This window comes from Falco peregrinus, chromosome Z, assembly GCF_023634155.1.
Source record: "Falco peregrinus isolate bFalPer1 chromosome Z, bFalPer1.pri, whole genome shotgun sequence".
Taxonomy (NCBI): Eukaryota; Metazoa; Chordata; class Aves; order Falconiformes; family Falconidae; genus Falco; species Falco peregrinus.
Genome location: NC_073739.1, coordinates 22241147 through 22259198, shown reverse-complemented (window position 1 = coordinate 22259198; position 18052 = coordinate 22241147). Strand labels below are relative to the sequence as shown.

Here is an 18052-nt window from a genome sequence, read left to right as displayed (position 1 = left end):
ATACTAATCTGTTTACATCATCCAAAAATACCCTTCATCTGACAAAATACTCTTGAACAACTGTTTCTTAAAGAGCAAATTGTTTATACTTAATATAATTTACAGTAAGCAGAAGTGTGTAGTTGTGGAAACCAGAATATAAATTGTGGCATTCTGGAGATCCGTGGCATTTTCTTCTCATGTGCTAAAGAATTTAAAGCTTACTCCTAATTTAAAGTTTACTCCTTAGAGGTTTTATCATTCAGAAAATACTGCATTGCTGAAAATAGTATTTTGTGAGCATAATAAGTTGTTTAAATTTCTAAAGCCTTTTAAGGGGAGTTAAAAATATCAGATAAAAATCTCTTGCAGTTTTGCAAGATGGGTGCATATCAGTGAGGTAAGTGTCTTGGTCCTGTGTACAGGAAAGGAGAAATGGAAACACCGTGGCATCACAAACAGTGGTGCGTGGGTAAGTGGCTGGCCTAGAGGCTGGAGCTGCTTCCTTTCACTGAGATTCAAGCACGGCATTAAAGAATGAAAAGTACACTTTTATTATTGTTATTATTAGTAACAGTACCATCATAATTATTATTGTTATTATAATCATCACCATTCACCATCATCACCATCGTTATTCCTCCTTTGCTGAACAAGGACAGCTACAGCCGCTCCCCGTTTGAACGCCCGTGTGCTTTCACTTTCCCCTGCCGTTAGAAATACGGGACCGGTGCGTCCCGCGGCCACGCGGGAGGGGCGGGGCCCGGGGCACGCGGCGGACCGCGCCACCACCAATCGGCGCCGGAAGCGGGGGGGGCGGGGCGGGGGCGGGGCTCCTCCGCCGCGTGCCCCCAGCCCCGCCTCTCCTCTCCCAACCCCGGGCGGCCGCCGGCCATGCTTGGCGTGCGCCGTGTTGCTGCCGCGCTGCTACCGCTGCGGGCGGGGGCCCCGGCAGCCGCCATGTCTACCCTGCTGGTCAACCAGCCGCGCTACGCCTGGCTGCGGGAGCTGGGCCTGCAGGAGGAGAACCCGGGCGTGTACAACGGGCGCTGGGGTGGCGGCGGCCAGGTGCGGGCGGCGGCGCGGCCTGTGGCGGGGAGCGGGCCCGCGGGAGCCGGGCCCTGCGTGGGCGCGGCGCGGCGGCGCGGCCGGGCCTCGGCGGGGCCTGGGGCGTTGCGCCCCCTGCGCTGGGTAGAGGGGCGAGCGCGGCCTCGCGGCTTAACCGCCCCCCTCCTGCTCTAGGTGGTGACGACCTACTGCCCGGCCAACAACGAGCCCATCGCCAGCGTCCGGCAGGTGAGCGCGCCGTGGCCCGGGCCGCCGGGGCAGCTGGGCGGGCGGGGGCCCTGCGGCTGCGGGGAAGTGGGGAGCCCCCCGGGTGCGGGTGCCGAGGCGTCGGTTCGGGAGCGGCTGCTGCCCCTCGGCCAGGCTGGCGAAGGGCGGGAACCTGCCGGCGGGCGGCGGCCCGGGCCCGGGGCTGGTGGGGCCAGGGCGGTTGACGGAACTCGCCACAGCTCGGGCCGTCGCTGGAACAAGCCTGCGGCATCTCCGGGAAGAAAATCGAGCTGTTAACCTCCCCTCCGCCCTCACCCCCAGCTCCCCCCCCACCTCTCTACATACAGTCTTGCAGGTTTTCTTGGGAAGAACGAGGGCTGCTTCTGCTCCTTTCCGTTTTTTTCTAGGGGAAGTTGCAGAATCCACAGGGGTGGGATGTGGCTACTCAGTGGAGGTTGGTGGCCGGGGGGAGGTATGAAGGAGAGCAACGTGGCATTCACGTGGTAAATCTATGAAAGTTTTTAGCATGAGAATAGCGCTACATCGCTAACCTACTCCTTTTGAATATTAGGACTCCATTAGACTGTAATTAATTAATGTCGGTGAGGCTGGTGGAGCAGGACAGTCCTCACCTCACAGCCTTTGTTTAACAATGCTATAAGATAAGTTATATGAATATATGATGAATGCCTCCCTTACAGCTGTTCTTTATGGAGCATCCTTTGTCATCTGAAGGAAAATTCCTCCTCATGTTAATTTTTTTTTTTTCTGAGGCAGCACATATGGTTTTTCTCAACAGTAATTTCAAGCAACTCAACATGCCATCTTGGGACCAAACTAGTAGAATACAAGCTGCCAGTGAAAGTGGTATTCTGTAGTGCAGTACTCTCCACTACAAATACATTGAGTTGGATGCAGAAGCTCTTCTGTGCTGTTTGTTTTGGGATTTTGGTTTTCCTAACATGCTTCTAGAAAATTCCTAACATTTTCTTTGACATGCTTCTTCATGTAGGCTAATTTGGAGGATTATGAAGAAACAGTAAAGAAGGCTAAAGAGGCATGGAAGGTCTGGGCTGATGTAAGTTAACAGAGACTTCACTTTTATAACGTATCTCTGGCAGATAAAGGCGGTTAAATTGCCCTGTCAGGTGGAGGTGTAAAAATATGTTTGTACTGTGTATGTTGCATTAAAGCAAAAATTTGCAGTGAGGAGCTCAAGAAACAAACCCAGACAACTTGCGTACATTACCATTGAGGTACAAAGATGAGGGCATTGACTTGTCAGAAATGTTTGTTTTTAAAAGTCTGGCAAATATACCCAGGCTTGTGCCTGTAAGCCATTGCCAATGGGTCTGCTGAAGTTCAGAAACTTTGTAGCAAGCAAATTATCCTTGTAGGTGTGTTTAACTTCATGTTTCTGCATGCTTTCTCCTGCCGGAGAGCTCTGCAGTCTGTTTGGATGTCTGACCTATGGCAGTAGTCTTGTTCTCAAGGGGTGAGGAGGACTGCTGGTTTTGAGTGTGCTTTTTTTTTGTTCACCAGCTGCTCTGGTATCTCACAAAACAGTTGTTACTGTAAAACATTAATGGTTACATTGCTGTGTCAGACAATAGGTAAGCTATTTTTCCTTATTCTCAGTGCACCTTTACAAGCTATGTCCAGCCAGCACCCATTCTCTTGCTAGCCATGCCAGGCTTGGTTTTTATAGCTACCTGCTATTTCTTTGATACAAACTGAAACCTGGATTTTTTTAAGGTACTGCGCGTTATGTATTTTATCCAAAGCAAAGTAGTTTACCTTTCCTGAAGAGAACAGACTTCAAGACAAACAGAACAGCTTCTTTAGCTTCCTTAGGATATGTTAGTACATGTTCTTTTGTTATAATTTGTGAATATAGTGTTGGTGAGTGCATGCCAGTTTCTAATGTGTTTGGAAATAATCTGAAAGCAATCTTAACACATAATAAAGAATCAACAGATCGAATGCTTTAAAGCCTCATCTCAAAGTTGTTTTTTTTGGGTTTTTTTTGTTGTTGTTTGTGAATTTTGGTGTTTGTAGTGAGCTTATCTGAAACATTTGGCCTGTAAAGAGGGTGCTTGCATGGTTTATGTATTCCCCACCTCCCTCATCCCAGAGAACTGCTGTTCTAATTCTGTAAATCCTGTTGCATTTATATGGTTTATTATTAATCCTGGCTACTGATTGTTATCTAACATACTGATACCACATAAAAAAATGTATCTATTAATACTTGGTATATAGGTTTGCTTTTTCCATGAACAAGGCTTCTGTGTGTGTCAGGAATGACTAGCAAAGTAAATGTGAACAGCCATTGTCAAAAACGTTTGTGATGTTAAATTGTGCTGTTAAATATGCTTCAAAAGCTCAGAAACCAGTGAATGTGCTTTTATTAAAAAATATTTGTTTCTTGAGGTGCAGCTGATTATTTGGGGGCATTGTGGGTGGTGTAGCTGGACAGAAGTAGCAGAACTAATAATCTGAATGCTTCTAGCAATATTCAGTGGAACTGAAGTTTTGAACAGATATAAATGTATGCAGTGTTACCAGTTTCTGTGAGGCAGGAAACAATTTTTTGTAAAGCAGTGTATGTGATAAAAATGAATGAGCAATAATGTCTTGGGAAGATAGGGGAAAAGTACAACAATCAGTAATCTCTTTCTGCAGGGGTAGAAAACTAAAAATATATATGCAGCAGAAATCACAGATGTTCAGTCTCAAATAATTCTTCTGTTTTCTTTTGTTTTGACTAGATCCCTGCACCTAAGCGTGGAGAAATAGTGCGACAGATTGGTGATGCCCTGAGACAAAAAATTAAAGTTCTAGGAAGCTTGGTAAGGTGTTTTAAGAAGCAGCTTAACTTTGTGGGGTCAGTTTGTCAAAACGTTGTTCTCAGTTTTTAATGTACCACTCTGTGATACTAACTTTTAATAATTGTTAAAATGCTGTTAGTTCTATTAGCTTGCCAAAATTAATTTTAATTTTTAAAAATTAACTTAATTATATTTAATTTAACTTTTTTAAAAAAGGAAAAGGGGAAAAAAAATATAAGATTGCATTCTGGCATCCTACACTGAAGATGATAATGTATAATAGGAAAAGGAAGTGTGATTCATTTTGAGCCTGTACTCTTACTGGGAAGAGTGTTGCAGCTGCTGTCCTGCTGTTTTCCCACTTGCTTGTCAGATAGGGCATTGTCTGATACTAAAAGTGTCCTGGAAAAGACCTTCCTCTAATGCAGAGCTTTTAACCTTGAGCTCTTTTTGGTGATCCGCAGGATTTTGTGAACTGACATGTGGAGGTATAAGGCTTCAGAAGGTGAGATGGTCTTAATGAGATCTTCTTGCAGCGCTGTGCAGGACATAAAGGTTGAAGGACTGCTTCTTTAAAACACTTGGTAGTTGCTAGGGACGAAAAGGAGACAAGTGGGAAACTTCGCTTTTACAAGGCTTGCCTGTATGTGCCACTATTCAGAAGAAGGTGTCAGTTAATAACTCCATGTAGTCAAGCCCATATTGTTAACCTATAAAACCTTGTTCTGCCGTTTCCCTTGATGTTGTGTTGTCAGCAGAGTTTCTGTGGTGGAATTGGAGTGCTAATGTAGTTTTGTATTCAGAAATGGTACAGCTTCCTTGGTGAGCGTGGACAGACAGAATGTATGTATTGATGTATGTTCCTTGGACAAAACTTGTTGCTTAGTGCCAGAGCATTTTTCCAGTTTTCCTAAACAGATAATAAATCTGTTCAGCTCTTCCAGGATAGGGGGTGAACTTCAGGGTGAAAGCTGTGCAATAGGTATTGAGGGTTTAGGACTTCTCCTGGCTTTAGGGTATGTAAAAGGGAATGATATGGCAACTCGCCTTTTCATATGCCATTGGAACTTTATAGCCTTGCCTCACAATGTCCTTGTCAAGTATCCATATGGATCTCTATCGTACTTACGGACTCACTGCTGTGTTTCATACTAAATATGTCTGATGCTCCTCTATTTCTGGTCACTGAGGAGGCTATTCCTTCTCTCAAGATGACCATGGATGTTATACAAATACCTAGAAATACATTTAGTCACCTTTATTTTAACCTTTGCATGGGGAGTAAAATATTGTAGCAAACCTTTGAACCTGATTCCTCACTTAACAGCTTTTTCAAAGTACAATTATCAGTCTAACGTGGTAGGTGTTATCTGTATGAATGTCACAGCTAGATACCAGAGCATGACTGTAAAATTAAGTGGGGGTAAAAGGGTGACTTCTTAGTTCATAAGTTAGTGAATTTTCTCACTTTTGCAGGAAAATGTCTTAAAATACCAGCTGATTCTTACTGATAGTTTATATGGCTGCAGTGTACATCTAATGTGCCTTTAACAGAAGGACATAGCTTAGGATTGACTTCAGCTTAATAAAAAAAGTATTAAAAAATCAATCCTAAACATCCCAGGTTACTAACATACTAGAGATGTGTAGACATTTTCAGCAGTGTCTGAAAATGGAATCCCTCAAACTCACTTTGAGATGTTATGAAATTAGTAGTCTGCTTTTGAAAAATGTAAATTACTTTCACTTTTGCTAGTGCAGGGTAATCCCTCTTTTCCAATTTATTCTGTGCCTGGTCCACAGTATGTACAAATGTCCTGATGGAAATTCAGTGTTTTGTTGATTTAAACCAGTGCACCTTGCTACTGTTGGATACTCATTTCAGTAGATTATTTTTAATTTCATCTGTTCATTACTGTCTTCTTCTGATTTCCTCCTATTGAATGTGACTCCTGTCTAGTTGTCTATTGTGATCTTTCTTTGAGCTACGGATAACTTGGGAAGAGGTGAATCTCTTCTAATGGAAAAAATGTGTATTAAATCTTACTTGGTTTACAAATACACCTGACATTAGTGGGAGACAAAGTGTATTGGGCATGTAAGGCAATTTTTTAAAGAATAATTTTGTTTTTCTCTTCTTTTTTTCAGGTCTCTTTGGAAATGGGAAAGATTTTTGTCGAGGGTGTTGGGGAAGTGCAGGAGTATGTTGATGTCTGTGACTATGCTGTTGGTTTGTCCCGAATGATTGGTGGTCCTATTTTGCCTTCAGAAAGTAAGTATGTGTGTATGTATGTTGTTTTTTTGGGTTTTTTTTTGTTTTCTTGCGGTTGTTCTTTTGTACAAATGAAGAGATGGAGATATATCTTAAATATACAGTGATGTAATGCAGCAAAATCTCTGTACTGTGAGTTATCTAGGGAGCATGTTGTCTAGGATTAGATGTGCTGGTAAGCAGTAGCGCCACCTAATGAAGTATCTAGCCTGTGGTGTATATCAAGGGGCAATAGATTTTTCTCTCCACTCTTTGAAGCATTAGATTCTCTTTGATTTCTTTGTTAATGCAGGTGCTAGAGGAAAGTATGTAAAAATTCAGTGGTGTACTTAGAAATGAGGGACCTTCTTGTCAGTTAGCGATCAGCAATCACCATTCTGTTAACTGAGTAGTTAAAATAGTAACACTTTGTGTTGTTAAATTAATAGTTTTTTTCACGATCTAGATAACTTTGTTCCAGTAAACTGCAGAGCACATACAATACAGCTGTCCACAAGCTAATGCTCTGGTGGACAGAGAAGTGATACTAGGCCCCTTGCTTCATGGTTTCCTTTATTAAAAAATAAATAAAAAAAATATTAAATGGATGCAAATTGCATTACATTGTTTCTTTGTTTTCAGGACCCGGCCATGCCCTTATAGAGCAGTGGAATCCTGTTGGTTTAGTGGGAATCATCACAGCTTTTAACTTCCCTGTAGCTGTTTATGGGTGGAACAGTGCAATTGCCATGATCTGTGGAAATGCTTGCCTCTGGTAAGGTAACAGCTCTCCAATGTACTGACGATATTTTAAAATTAGCTAATATCTCAGGCATTAGATTGTTACCAAATATCTGGTATTTCTGTATATTTGATTGTATTTCATGTGGGCTTAATTTCTCTTTATTTTTAGGTTCACTTGTAGTCAAAGAGCTTTGTTTTCTTTTGGGGTCACTCTTTTACAAGATATTGTGATTCAGACCTGTCCAGGACTTTGCAAAATGGCCTGTTAATAAAGAACTCAGGTTGATGTCTTGCAGCAATGATAGTGAATAGCTAATATTTTCAGAATAGATACAGCTAACATTAGGAATCTAAAGCAGCTTTGCTTCCTCTTCCAGCCTCTGTTCCATTTTCAGCTGCTTCACTCCGTCTGGCATAGCTCTTCTTCATGTGGGTTTCAGTAGAAGCTCTGAATGCTCAGCTGTGCAAAAACCACACTTGATTTCCTGTCAATGCACAACTGAAAACCTACTTAACCAAATTGTGCTGTGTTTTAGGTACCATAAAAATTGATATTTGAATTATTTCTTACTCTTGAAGAATTGAAGAGAAAATAATGTCATTCGTCTTTTATATAATTTTTTTCTTTTTAGGAAGGGTGCTCCTACAACATCCCTCATTAGTGTTGCTGTTACAAAGTGAGTTCTGGTTTCTTTCCTTTCTGTTTTGCTTTTTGAATAACCTCTTTTCTGTTTGAGGTAGTGCTTAATGGTCAGAAGAGCTACTTTCCCCTTGTTACCTAAGAAGTAACAGAATATATAGGATGTTACCTATACTGTTAGCCATTTTTTTCTGGGACCAGGGATGTGCCTTTGCTGAAGTAGGGCTAGCTGAGTGGTTTGATTCCTTGTAGAAGATTAATTGCTCATGCAATTTATCTTCCCTGAATCACACATCCATGTTTCAGAATTACCCCTTTTTTTGGGAGTTTCAGCCCAACGTCAGCACCCAGTTTCTTGTCAGATTCTTCTGGCTGGCTGAAGATGCCTTCACCCCATCTTTAGAATCCAAACCCAGTAAAAACTTAGCTTGTGTTTCTAGGGTTCAAAGCCCATTCTTGACTAAAGGGAGAAGAACTCCAAAGAATAAATGTCATAGTGATACTCTAGGTTTATTGTTACTTCACTTACTATATTAACGTTTTAAATACTTACCTATTGTGTGCTACAAATAACATCTATTTTTAAATTCTAAATGTAAGTAAGCCCTTTAAAAATAACTGATTAGTAAGTCTTGTAGTTTTGATATTAACTCCTGAGAACAATGGCCCCAAACGACTTGAGAGTATTTTATGTAGCTCCACGAAGTTATATAAATATCTCTTTCTAATGGTGAAAAACTGTGGCCAAGGTTTTTACAGACTGATGTAATTTTTGTCCGTGCCAGTTGTGTGGATGCATAAGAAGTATGTTTTGTGTTACTTTTGTGTGAGCTGTGACACTGAAGTCCTTGATGGGAGAATTATGTACTGTACAAACTACTTGTCAATTAACTGCAAGACTGCTGCTTTTTATAAGTAGCTTTTTCATGTGCGTTGTCAGACAGCTTTAATGGTTCATTCCCTATTATATGCACCTGTTGGAAATCTCAGATTTTTACATCTTTGATTCTAGGATAATTGCCAAAGTCTTGGAGGATAACAAAGTTCCAGGAGCAATCTGTTCTCTGGTTTGTGGTGGAGCAGACATTGGGTAGGTAACATTTCTTGTGTTTTGTGAAGATGATATAGAGGGTAAAAAAATATTCTGAGGTACTTGTTGTGAAGAAGTTATTCTGATCTCCAGGAGTTCCCAGTACATGCACATAGGTGTTGCCATAATTTTTATCAGCTGGTCTGAAACTCTGCTGTAAACATAATGTGAATTTCTACTTGCTGTTGTAAGTTCAGCTGCTAGCAAGTAACTTATCAGATGCTTAATGAAGAGAAATGATTAAGTCTGTACTTCTGCATATGCTTACAGCCCAAGATTACAGCTAATAATAAATTCAACTCATGTTCTTAGGAGTTTTCAATTTCTAGCCCATTGGTCTTTCAGACCACTTGTAGAGGAGAGCACTTCCCCATTTTCCATGCTCACATAGGACTCTGCACTTGCTTATAGATGCATACCTGTGCTTGGAAGCTGTACAAATCATATTGTTTTATTGTTCCAATGTGGCAATTCCCAGTACAGATATATATTCAGATGTATCTTTTGAGCATTTCAAGACAAGACAAAAGACATAGTAAACATTAAAAATGTCATAGGTATGCATATTTTCTTGGGGAACGTAACAGTTGGAGCTGATCTCACTACATACTTCAGATTGAATTTCAAAATTAGTACGGGTGATGCTGTTATGGTCTGAAAAGGGTGAGGGAAACAGCCTTGTTCCTTTTTTCTGGCTAAGAAGAAGCTTTCCTGCTGCCGGCCCAGTCACTTACCTGATGTTTTCAAAGAAGTGGTTCTGACTTTGAGAGATCTCCCTGGTTGAAGTTGGTTTATGTGGAAGATGCAAGCAGCTCTTCCAGCTGTCTGCTGTTTGAACATGGTGGTATGTCTCCCGTCATGCAGAACAGCAATGGCGAGAGATGAGAGAATGGACCTGTTGTCCTTCACTGGCAGCACGAAAGTCGGCAAGCAAGTAGCGCTTATGGTTCAGGAGAGATTTGGTGAGTGTGTGGGGTCTCTTCTATTTCTTTGCGTGGTCGGGAAAGGTGAGGGATTCCCATAGGTTAAAATAACAGCTTCGCTTAGTTCTTGTGTGACTTCCCCCCCCCCCCCCACCTTGGTGCAAATTAGATGCTGCATTTTTCAGTAAGCTCTGTTACAACTCGGTGTTTTTTTCCGGGATATCCACAAATCCATGGTCCTACAGTTAATTTGGGTCCAGGGGATGGTCCATGAATATAAGTGAATGGAGATTATCAAGATGAACAGCCAGGGCTTGTGGTCTTTTTGGCAGTGTGTTCACGGAGAAATGGCCCCTTGTCTTTTGTTCCTTATAAATACAGGAGAACAGTTACGATTTTTGAGATGCTGTGTTTGTTGCAAATGCTTAAAAGTGTATAGGCAAGTCCATGCACAACTGCTGGACTCTTAACTCTTTAGTTTTAATCTTTGTAGCACCTTCTCTTCTTTGTCTGCATCATAGTATCTATGATAGAACTTACTCTGTTTTCATCTTTTCTTTTCTAGTGCTATTTTGCACTAAAAATACTACTGCTGTTTTTTTAAGCTTCTTTCTGCAATAACTGTTCTCCAGTTATTTCTCTTCACAGTATGTGATAAATGTAGTATTTGGTGTAATTTTCTGCTTTAGCTAGAGTGATAGTTGAATATGATGCCCAAAACTTTTGCCTATCCAGAAAAATAGGTTTAATGAAACTTAGCTCTAGGTAGAGGTGACCTCACTGAATGAGGTGCAGTGAATACATATGCACATGACATAACTTGTTTTGTGTCTTTTTATTAGGTCGAAGTCTGCTGGAACTGGGAGGAAACAATGCCATTATTGGTAATATTCACCACAGAATTGTTGTTCTGTATTTGAAAGTATACAAATGTTTGTAACAAATTATCCCTTTGTTCTTTCCCCGACCCCGGGTTTTCAAAAAATATGTAGTAGAATGTTGAGGGTTTTCTGTCTTCAGTACTGTGGAGGGGTAGTGTTCTAAGATAAAAAATGAAAGTTCAAGCCTCTTACATGTATTCACTGTTGAAGTGAAGAAAGGAATAGCTAAGCAATGTGGCAGAAAGAAAATACAAGGTAGATAAATTCCTAAGTTGCTGTCCCATTGTGCTGTAACCTTCTGTTTCGCTTTTCTCACATTCTGAACAAATGTAAGTGCCTATCTAGAATATTAAGCTCTTCTGAAAATCACATTCAAGCAGGTCTGTCTCTTCTCCTTGCTGCTTTGCAGCCAGTAGCATAAACTTGCATTATACTTCATAGTTTACTTTTTTGTATGGAAGTCCTGCTTTTTGTGGAATTGGCTTTGAATGATGGCGTAAACATTGGTTGGACTTTGTCCCAAATTTAGTAGTAACTTTTGATGCTTCAGAGAGTTCTGTGGGACTGGTTAAGCTGAGTGGTATTTAAGTTTTAAATAACCCAATGTCTTTTAGCCAGATGTATTTGTTCAGTTCATTTATATTTCACATTATGGTACACCTGTGTATTTTAGTTACTTTTTTCACTTGCCATCTGGATACACTTTACCATTGTTTCTCCATGCTTCTAAACTTCTCAGTGAGAGGACACAGTGAAGAAATGGCAAGAAACAGCTTGTAGTTTCTTGAATTAAAATGAAGCTGAAGTCCTTTGCAAGCTTTATTGTGCAAGGCTCTTTTCAGTATTTCAGACCTAACATTTATGTCCAATTGTGTGTGTCTAATTCCAGGTGTGTAAGTAATAGGAGTTTTGAGGTGTTTCAGTGTATCTTAGTGTGCTATGCTAATGCTACCTATTCCTAATGTTTGTTGTCCAGCCTGACAGTTTATTATGTTGTTTAGTGTCTGAAGTCTTGCAAACTGTCTGTTTACTTCAGTAACATGCTGATATTCTTAATTTCTGTTAAGTGTTCGAAGACGCAGATCTGAACCTAGTCATCCCATCTGCTCTGTTTGCGGCTGTGGGAACAGCGGGTCAGAGATGCACAACTGCTAGAAGGCTGGTAAGTAAATCTGTATTGTCTGGTTTGGGTAGCTCTGAATTTAAACTTAGTTCCAGATTAGCTCAGAAGATGCCTGGCAATTCCTGGTATTGTGGAGAGCAACAAATAATCTTTCAAACACGTTTTTACTTTGTCAAAAATCTGTGTGATGGCCAAATACGATGGTAGTTTGTCATTCCAGTGTAATTCTAGCTCTAAAGAGTTTCTTTGTATGTGTTTCTAGAAGTACCGGGGGCTAAAACTCAGGAAAATAAAATTTTATATACCTCCTGTATTTCTCTCGGTTTTCATTGCCAGAGCTTCTTTGCTTTTGCTTGCTATGAATTTTGGCGCAGGGTTTAGATTTCACCAAAGCAAGGGTGTGTCTGTTGCTTACTTTATTATTAATTTTTAACCAATCATTTTTAACAAGTTTAAAGGTGTTAAGTGTCAGCCTATGTCTATATAGTCTTTTCAGAATTGGGTTTATTGGGTAAATATTGTCAAAATTGATGCAGGTTAACTTTGGGTTTATAGGAAGGGCAGAGTATTTGTCCTAAAACACGTAACTGAAAAGTTTGCAGAACACATTGATACCATTGATGTGAGATGGGGTAAAATTAGATTTTTGTTTCTTTGCTGTTTTTAAACCTTCATGGTAAAGATTTAAAATCTGCATTTCATGGTGTTAGCGCTGTTTTGAGGCCTTGCTCATGTGTTTATTTTTAACTTTGGGATTTGCTGAATATGAGCAACACTATCTCCACACTTCATTCAGCTCTCTTGAAAGTGCAGTAGTACTTCAGAAATAGTTACATAGGCTGAGCTGTCTTGCAACCTTCTTACCACATTTCATTTAGTTCCTCCATGAAAGCATCCATGATGAGGTGGTGACAAAGCTTGCGAAGGCCTATGCCCAGGTCCGCATCGGTGATCCATGGGATTGTAAGTAGCTATTTCCAAGTCATGGGTTTAGGAGACAAGTTTCTGTTTGTTTCTTTCTGTTTAAATTCCAAATAGATGATAGGTCAAAGCTGTCTAATTTTCACAATTTACCAGGGAGTGAGGTAGCTGGTTTCATTTAGAATACAAACTCTGAAAGGGAGATTAAGAGTCCAGCTAATACTGCTTATCTTGGACAGATAGATAATTACTTCCAAAATGTGATCATAAGAATATTTGCAAGTGTATACAGTTTTGCTGAAAGCATGTCTTTGGATCTTTTGTATTTAGCTGACACTCTGTATGGGCCTCTTCATACCAAAGAAGCAGTGAAAATGTTTCTTGATGCAGTAGAACAAGCGAAACAACAGGGTGGCTCTGTGGTCTACGGTGGAAAGGTGACTGACTTTTATTCTGCCTGCTACATTTAGTGTTCCAGGGGAAAAAAATACAGTAATGTGGTGGCTTAGGCCAAGATTGTATCTCAGTTTGTCCTGTCAGCCATTACAGGATGTTAATCTGAGAATGTCTGAATTGCAGTCCTGTCCTTAGGGCAAAGATGGCTCTGCTTAAGAGCTGTCTTCTCCTCCAAGAAATGGCTAAGAGTTTTTGGCTGTTCCTTGCGCTCCCTAGTTGCAAGTGATGGTGAAAATATGAACAGGAATATAAATGGTGAATATCAAATATATAACAAAAATTGTTGTTCTGTCCTTGGATTCACAGTATCAAACCACTGGAGATTCAAGAGCCACTTGCACATCTTCATCATAAGGGATGTTTCATTCTCATGGACATAACATTCTGGGAGTTCTTGTCTTGCATTGGCACCTTCTTTATTCCTCATACCTGTAAAGTTCTAATCAGTTTACTAATCAGCTGATGAGTAGGAGAAAGGAGGGAGGTTTTGTCAGCTGCTAGACTCTGAGATTTGGTTGCCTCCTTAGTAGACTAAGTTATGTTTCTGCATTTTAAATACTTCAACAAGTAAATATTACCTACTCAGATGACGTGATCTTGTATTTCTGATGGCTAGGCACAGCTATAGTAACCAGCCATGAAGTATGCAGTTGATGTGCTAGTACTAAACAGGATGCTGGTTTGAACTTACTTAGTTTTTTCTTTTTTTGTGTTTTGAAGGTTATAAATCGCCCTGGAAACTATGTTGAACCAACCATTGTGACTGGCCTTCCTCATAATGCACCCATTGTCCACACTGAGACATTTGCCCCCATACTGTATGTGCTGAAATTTAAGGTAAAGTAATAATGGGGAATTAGTCAGGTGTGAAGGATGCTAACAGATGAGTCTCGAGGGAGATTTCAGATGTATGTCATGTCCATGTAATTGTCCCAGCACCTCAAGAAATGGTAACTGATGTTCTGTACTGTGGGGTATGTACTGTAATAGCTTACCTCAGTGTGTAGCTGGTTGTATGTACTGCCATTTATGCCATGGCAGGGGGGTTGGAACTAGATGATGTTTAACGTCTCTTCCAACCCAAACCATTCTATGATGCTATGATTTATGCTTTTTTTCTGTGAATAATACTGGAGTTAAATGAGAGTCTGGACAGGAATAGATTTTTTTTTTTTTGTTCATGTCAACCTGCTCAAAAGCATATTGTATGTTTTGTGCAGTGGTGGAGTTAACCTACACCTGACTTGGTGCACATGTATCTGCCAAGTGGCATTTAGTATATTTGCATTATGGCTGTTGTGTGGTGTTTTTTTCCTCACTATGCTTCTTTGTAACTGCGTTGCTTTGAATGGTCATGGTTTAACCACTGGCATGTGTTCCTTCTAGGAGGAAGAGGAGGTGTTTGCCTGGAATAATGAAGTAAAACAAGGTCTTTCCAGCAGCATCTTTACCAAGGATTTGGGAAGGATTTTCCGCTGGCTTGGGTATAATTTAAATTATTTTTCTGCCTTCCTGAAGCCTAAGATCACAGTCTTTGGTGACTTTTGTAAACCTATGCATAATGCTAGCTAAGCATTTTATAGTCCTCATTTTTGGGAAGGAGCCTTTCCTGATCCTGAGGAGTAATTGTGTCTTTATCTTTGTTTGTAGACCGAAGGGGTCTGACTGTGGCATTGTGAATGTCAACATCCCAACCAGTGGGGCTGAGATTGGAGGCGCTTTTGGTATGTTACTTAGGCTTTTTTCTTGATCCTTTAAATTATTAAATCCTCTAGCATCAGGTCTAAAGACTTGGTATTAATCCTCAGACATTTTTTGTTTTTTATAAGCTGGTGGGATTTTTTTTCCCCCTTGTAATTCTGGAAGAGAATAAGGCATTACTACTGTAAAACTAACTGGTATAATTTAGGTCTCCTCACCTTATTTTTCAAGGTTTTAATCAGTCCATTTAAATTACTAAATCTGAAGAAATCATTGAAGTTAATTTTGAGTTATACTGCTTTAGAAAAAACAGAAATTGAGTAGAGGTAGTTTGATTTCAGCTTTACAAATATCTAAATTCGGTTTATAAATATTCCATGTAGCATTTCCCCCCCCCCGACCCCATCAAGGGAATGTAACTCAGAAGTATATGTTCTGGATCTGTTTAGACATGTGGCTGCATAGAAAGATGTTGTTGTGTATGTTTGCATGTCTATGTAAACATTACAGCCTAAGACTTTCTCACAAAAATACTTTAAACACATTTTTGCCTTTATTTCTCATTTTTTGTATATACTGAAGGAAGTGGGGGGGGGGAGAAGAGATATTCATCTTACCATTTAAACAGTGCAAGAACTAGCACATTGTTGTACTCTGTTCCATGTTAAAATACAAAAAAAAAAAAGCTTTAAAACAAGCTGCTCTAGTGCCAGCATCATGAAACTTTCAACTGCTGGAAGATCAATTTTTGGATCAAGCAAGAGGAGAGAGCTAGCAGTATGAGTTGTATTCAGATATAGAACAAGGGCAAAGAAATAGTTTTTCCCATGAATTTTTATAAAATGTATCACCTAGAGTTAGTCCAGATTTCCATGCTCCGAAAAAATTTTCGGGTTTTCATTTATAACCTTCTTCCTACAGGTGGTGAAAAGCACACTGGTGGGGGAAGAGAATCTGGAAGTGATTCATGGAAACTTTATATGAGACGGTCTACTTGGTAAGACAGACTTTTAAATTCCAAATAAATGCAAAAGTTCAAAACATATAAATCCTTGACTGCGGAGGTTGTCCTCACTGAATGTGAGATAGCCATGTGTGAGTGTAATTGCCATGCAAGAATTTACATTGTCTTCCTAGTAGAAGATGATTTGAAGGGTCTAGTTGGAGACCTTTCTTTGCTCTCTGTTCCTAAAAAGGAAAAAAAACCCACTAAACAACCTGGGGTTTTTTTCCCTCTTGCTTGATTTTAAACTTAGCTTGTTTTTTTTTAATTACTGAAACTTGCCAGGAATTATGTGAAGTGACAACCACTGTGAGGGGGCCACTGTTGCCAGTGGTGGGTAATTTAGCTATGTGTTGGGTATCTATCCATACATCTTCTGAGAGCCTGTGGTGATTGACAATTCCCACTCTCTGCTGCCCTCCCTAGCTTCTACCTGTGCTAAGTTTGGTTTCCATGCAAAGGTGTATGAAGACAAGAAATCCCACCTTGATTTTTCTGTATGGAGGTTCTCCTAGCAAGAGATGAAATAGAGAAATTATACTTTACTCTCTCTTTGATCTTGGGGAATGTGGTCTTTCCATGTAATAGTTACTATATTGAAAACTGGAGTAAAGTCAATTTATAACTTTAAATAGTCAAACTGCTCACAGAATTCTTTTTGTATACACGTGACAGAAACCAGAAGCCTCGTATGTAGGAAATGGACTGCATAATCTGTCTCGGTAATCAAGTCTGGTCTCTAAATACTTGGTTTCTTTTCCAGTACAATCAACTACAGCAAGGATTTACCTTTGGCTCAAGGAATCAAGTTTCAGTAACGGTTTTATGAATGGCCGTGCCATGAACTCTCCTAGCATTTCAGAAACAAGCGCCTTTTAAGCCTCATGGTGAAGAAAATTAATCATCTGAAACTGACTTGCAACAAAGATACTAATTCTGTCAAAAAATCAGCTATTCTAAAATCGCTTTACTTTGTATGAAATTATTACTTCAGTCTTCAAATAAGAAGTATGTGTTTTTTGGGAAGAAGGGAGTGTGACTGAAACTAACACATTTGGATTCAGATGTCCTGAATAATCTGTTGCCTTATCACTATTATTTCATTATCAATGCTATCTGTACCCCCTGCCTCCCCACCATTTGCTGATATTTCTAGCTAGTAGGTCTATGTTTCAAACTACGTGCTGAGTTTCCTACAGAAAACTGGTGCTGTGGGGGGTGGGCAGTACAGGGCTATTTTTCCATGCAAAAATAAAAGTACATTTTGTGAGATACCTTGGGCTTCTAGGTTGTTTTTTTTTTAATTGTTGTTTTTGAGCAGGAACATTCAGCTGACTGTCCATTTTTAGGCTGTGAGAAGCATCACTGGGCTAAAAGGACTGATACGGTTTTCTTGCCCCTCTTTCAGAAAAGAGACTTGTCACCCTGTGTGTTGGGAAATAAGGGGTAAGACCAAGGGCTACTGCAGTCTCTTGGAACCTCCTCTTAACATTAGAAGGAGTCATAGCCAATTCAGGTTGTCGCAGCTCCTGTGGCACCCTACAAAGAAACCAGCTGAAGAACTGGAGATGCAGCCAGGAGGGAATACACTTCCAGAGGGAATTTGCTGGGGCAAGGCACATTGTATATGTGTGTTTCACCTTAGATGGGGGTTTCTCATGGCCAGTGAAGACTGCAGCTGTCAGCAGGTCATTATGGAGCCTTACGCAGAATCCAGGATGAAAAAGGCACGGCGCTACTAGGCTGATTTTCACTTTCCACAGAGTAACTTCTGAGGTTTTTAATGTACCATTTTTCGGGGAGATTTCTTTGCCTCTCAGTCCTATGTACCAAAATTCCACAATCTCTGAACATGGCAGGGCTGTTAATTTTGGGCCCAGATTCTAGGACTCTGATATGGCTATTGATTTAATTTTGATGCTAAGATATTTTAATAGCAATGTCATCAAGATTGTGTTAAAGGTGCAACATTCCACAGTGCTAGGTAGTCTTCTTACACCCTACTATCTAGTAGGATTCAAAACACTATGTGTTTTAAACCATCTGTATTATAGAAGGTATTTTAGGTGTCACTTTCTATAGAATAAACAGTAGGCAGCCAAAGTTTTTTTCCTACTGGGTCTCTTGCAGCCAGGAGAACTCTCCTGTAGTTCTTTGTGCTTGGCCATTGAACTAGGAAATGGGTTTCATGAAATAATGTCGTGTGTTTGCACACAGAACTGAAATCCCCTAAG

The 18052-nt window shown here is 40.2% G+C and overlaps 1 protein-coding gene across 1 annotated transcript; it reads left to right on the top strand.

Moving 5' to 3' along the window:
- The first annotated feature begins 841 nt into the window (after positions 1-841).
- On the top strand, positions 842-17092 carry ALDH7A1 (aldehyde dehydrogenase 7 family member A1). The gene is made up of 18 exons (XM_055790969.1): positions 842-1047; positions 1222-1275; positions 2267-2332; positions 4026-4106; positions 6234-6357; positions 6979-7111; positions 7713-7757; positions 8733-8810; positions 9675-9772; positions 10576-10617; positions 11682-11776; positions 12616-12700; positions 12989-13095; positions 13835-13951; positions 14501-14598; positions 14765-14838; positions 15737-15812; positions 16582-17092. Exons 1-18 carry the CDS (start codon positions 874-876, stop codon positions 16634-16636), a joined length of 1602 nt encoding a protein of 533 aa, XP_055646944.1. The 5' UTR covers positions 842-873; the 3' UTR covers positions 16637-17092.
- Positions 17093-18052: the final 960 nt, after the last annotated feature.

Coding starts and splice junctions, on each gene's coding strand:
- ALDH7A1 (XM_055790969.1), top strand. CDS start 874: ATGCTTGGCGTGCGCCGTGTTGCTGCCGCGCTGCTACCGCTGCGGGCG. Junction 8,811..9,674: donor TGTGGTGGAGCAGACATTGG/GTAGGTAACATT, acceptor CCCGTCATGCAG/AACAGCAATGGCGAGAGATG. Junction 14,839..15,736: donor TGAGATTGGAGGCGCTTTTG/GTATGTTACTTA, acceptor TTCTTCCTACAG/GTGGTGAAAAGCACACTGGT.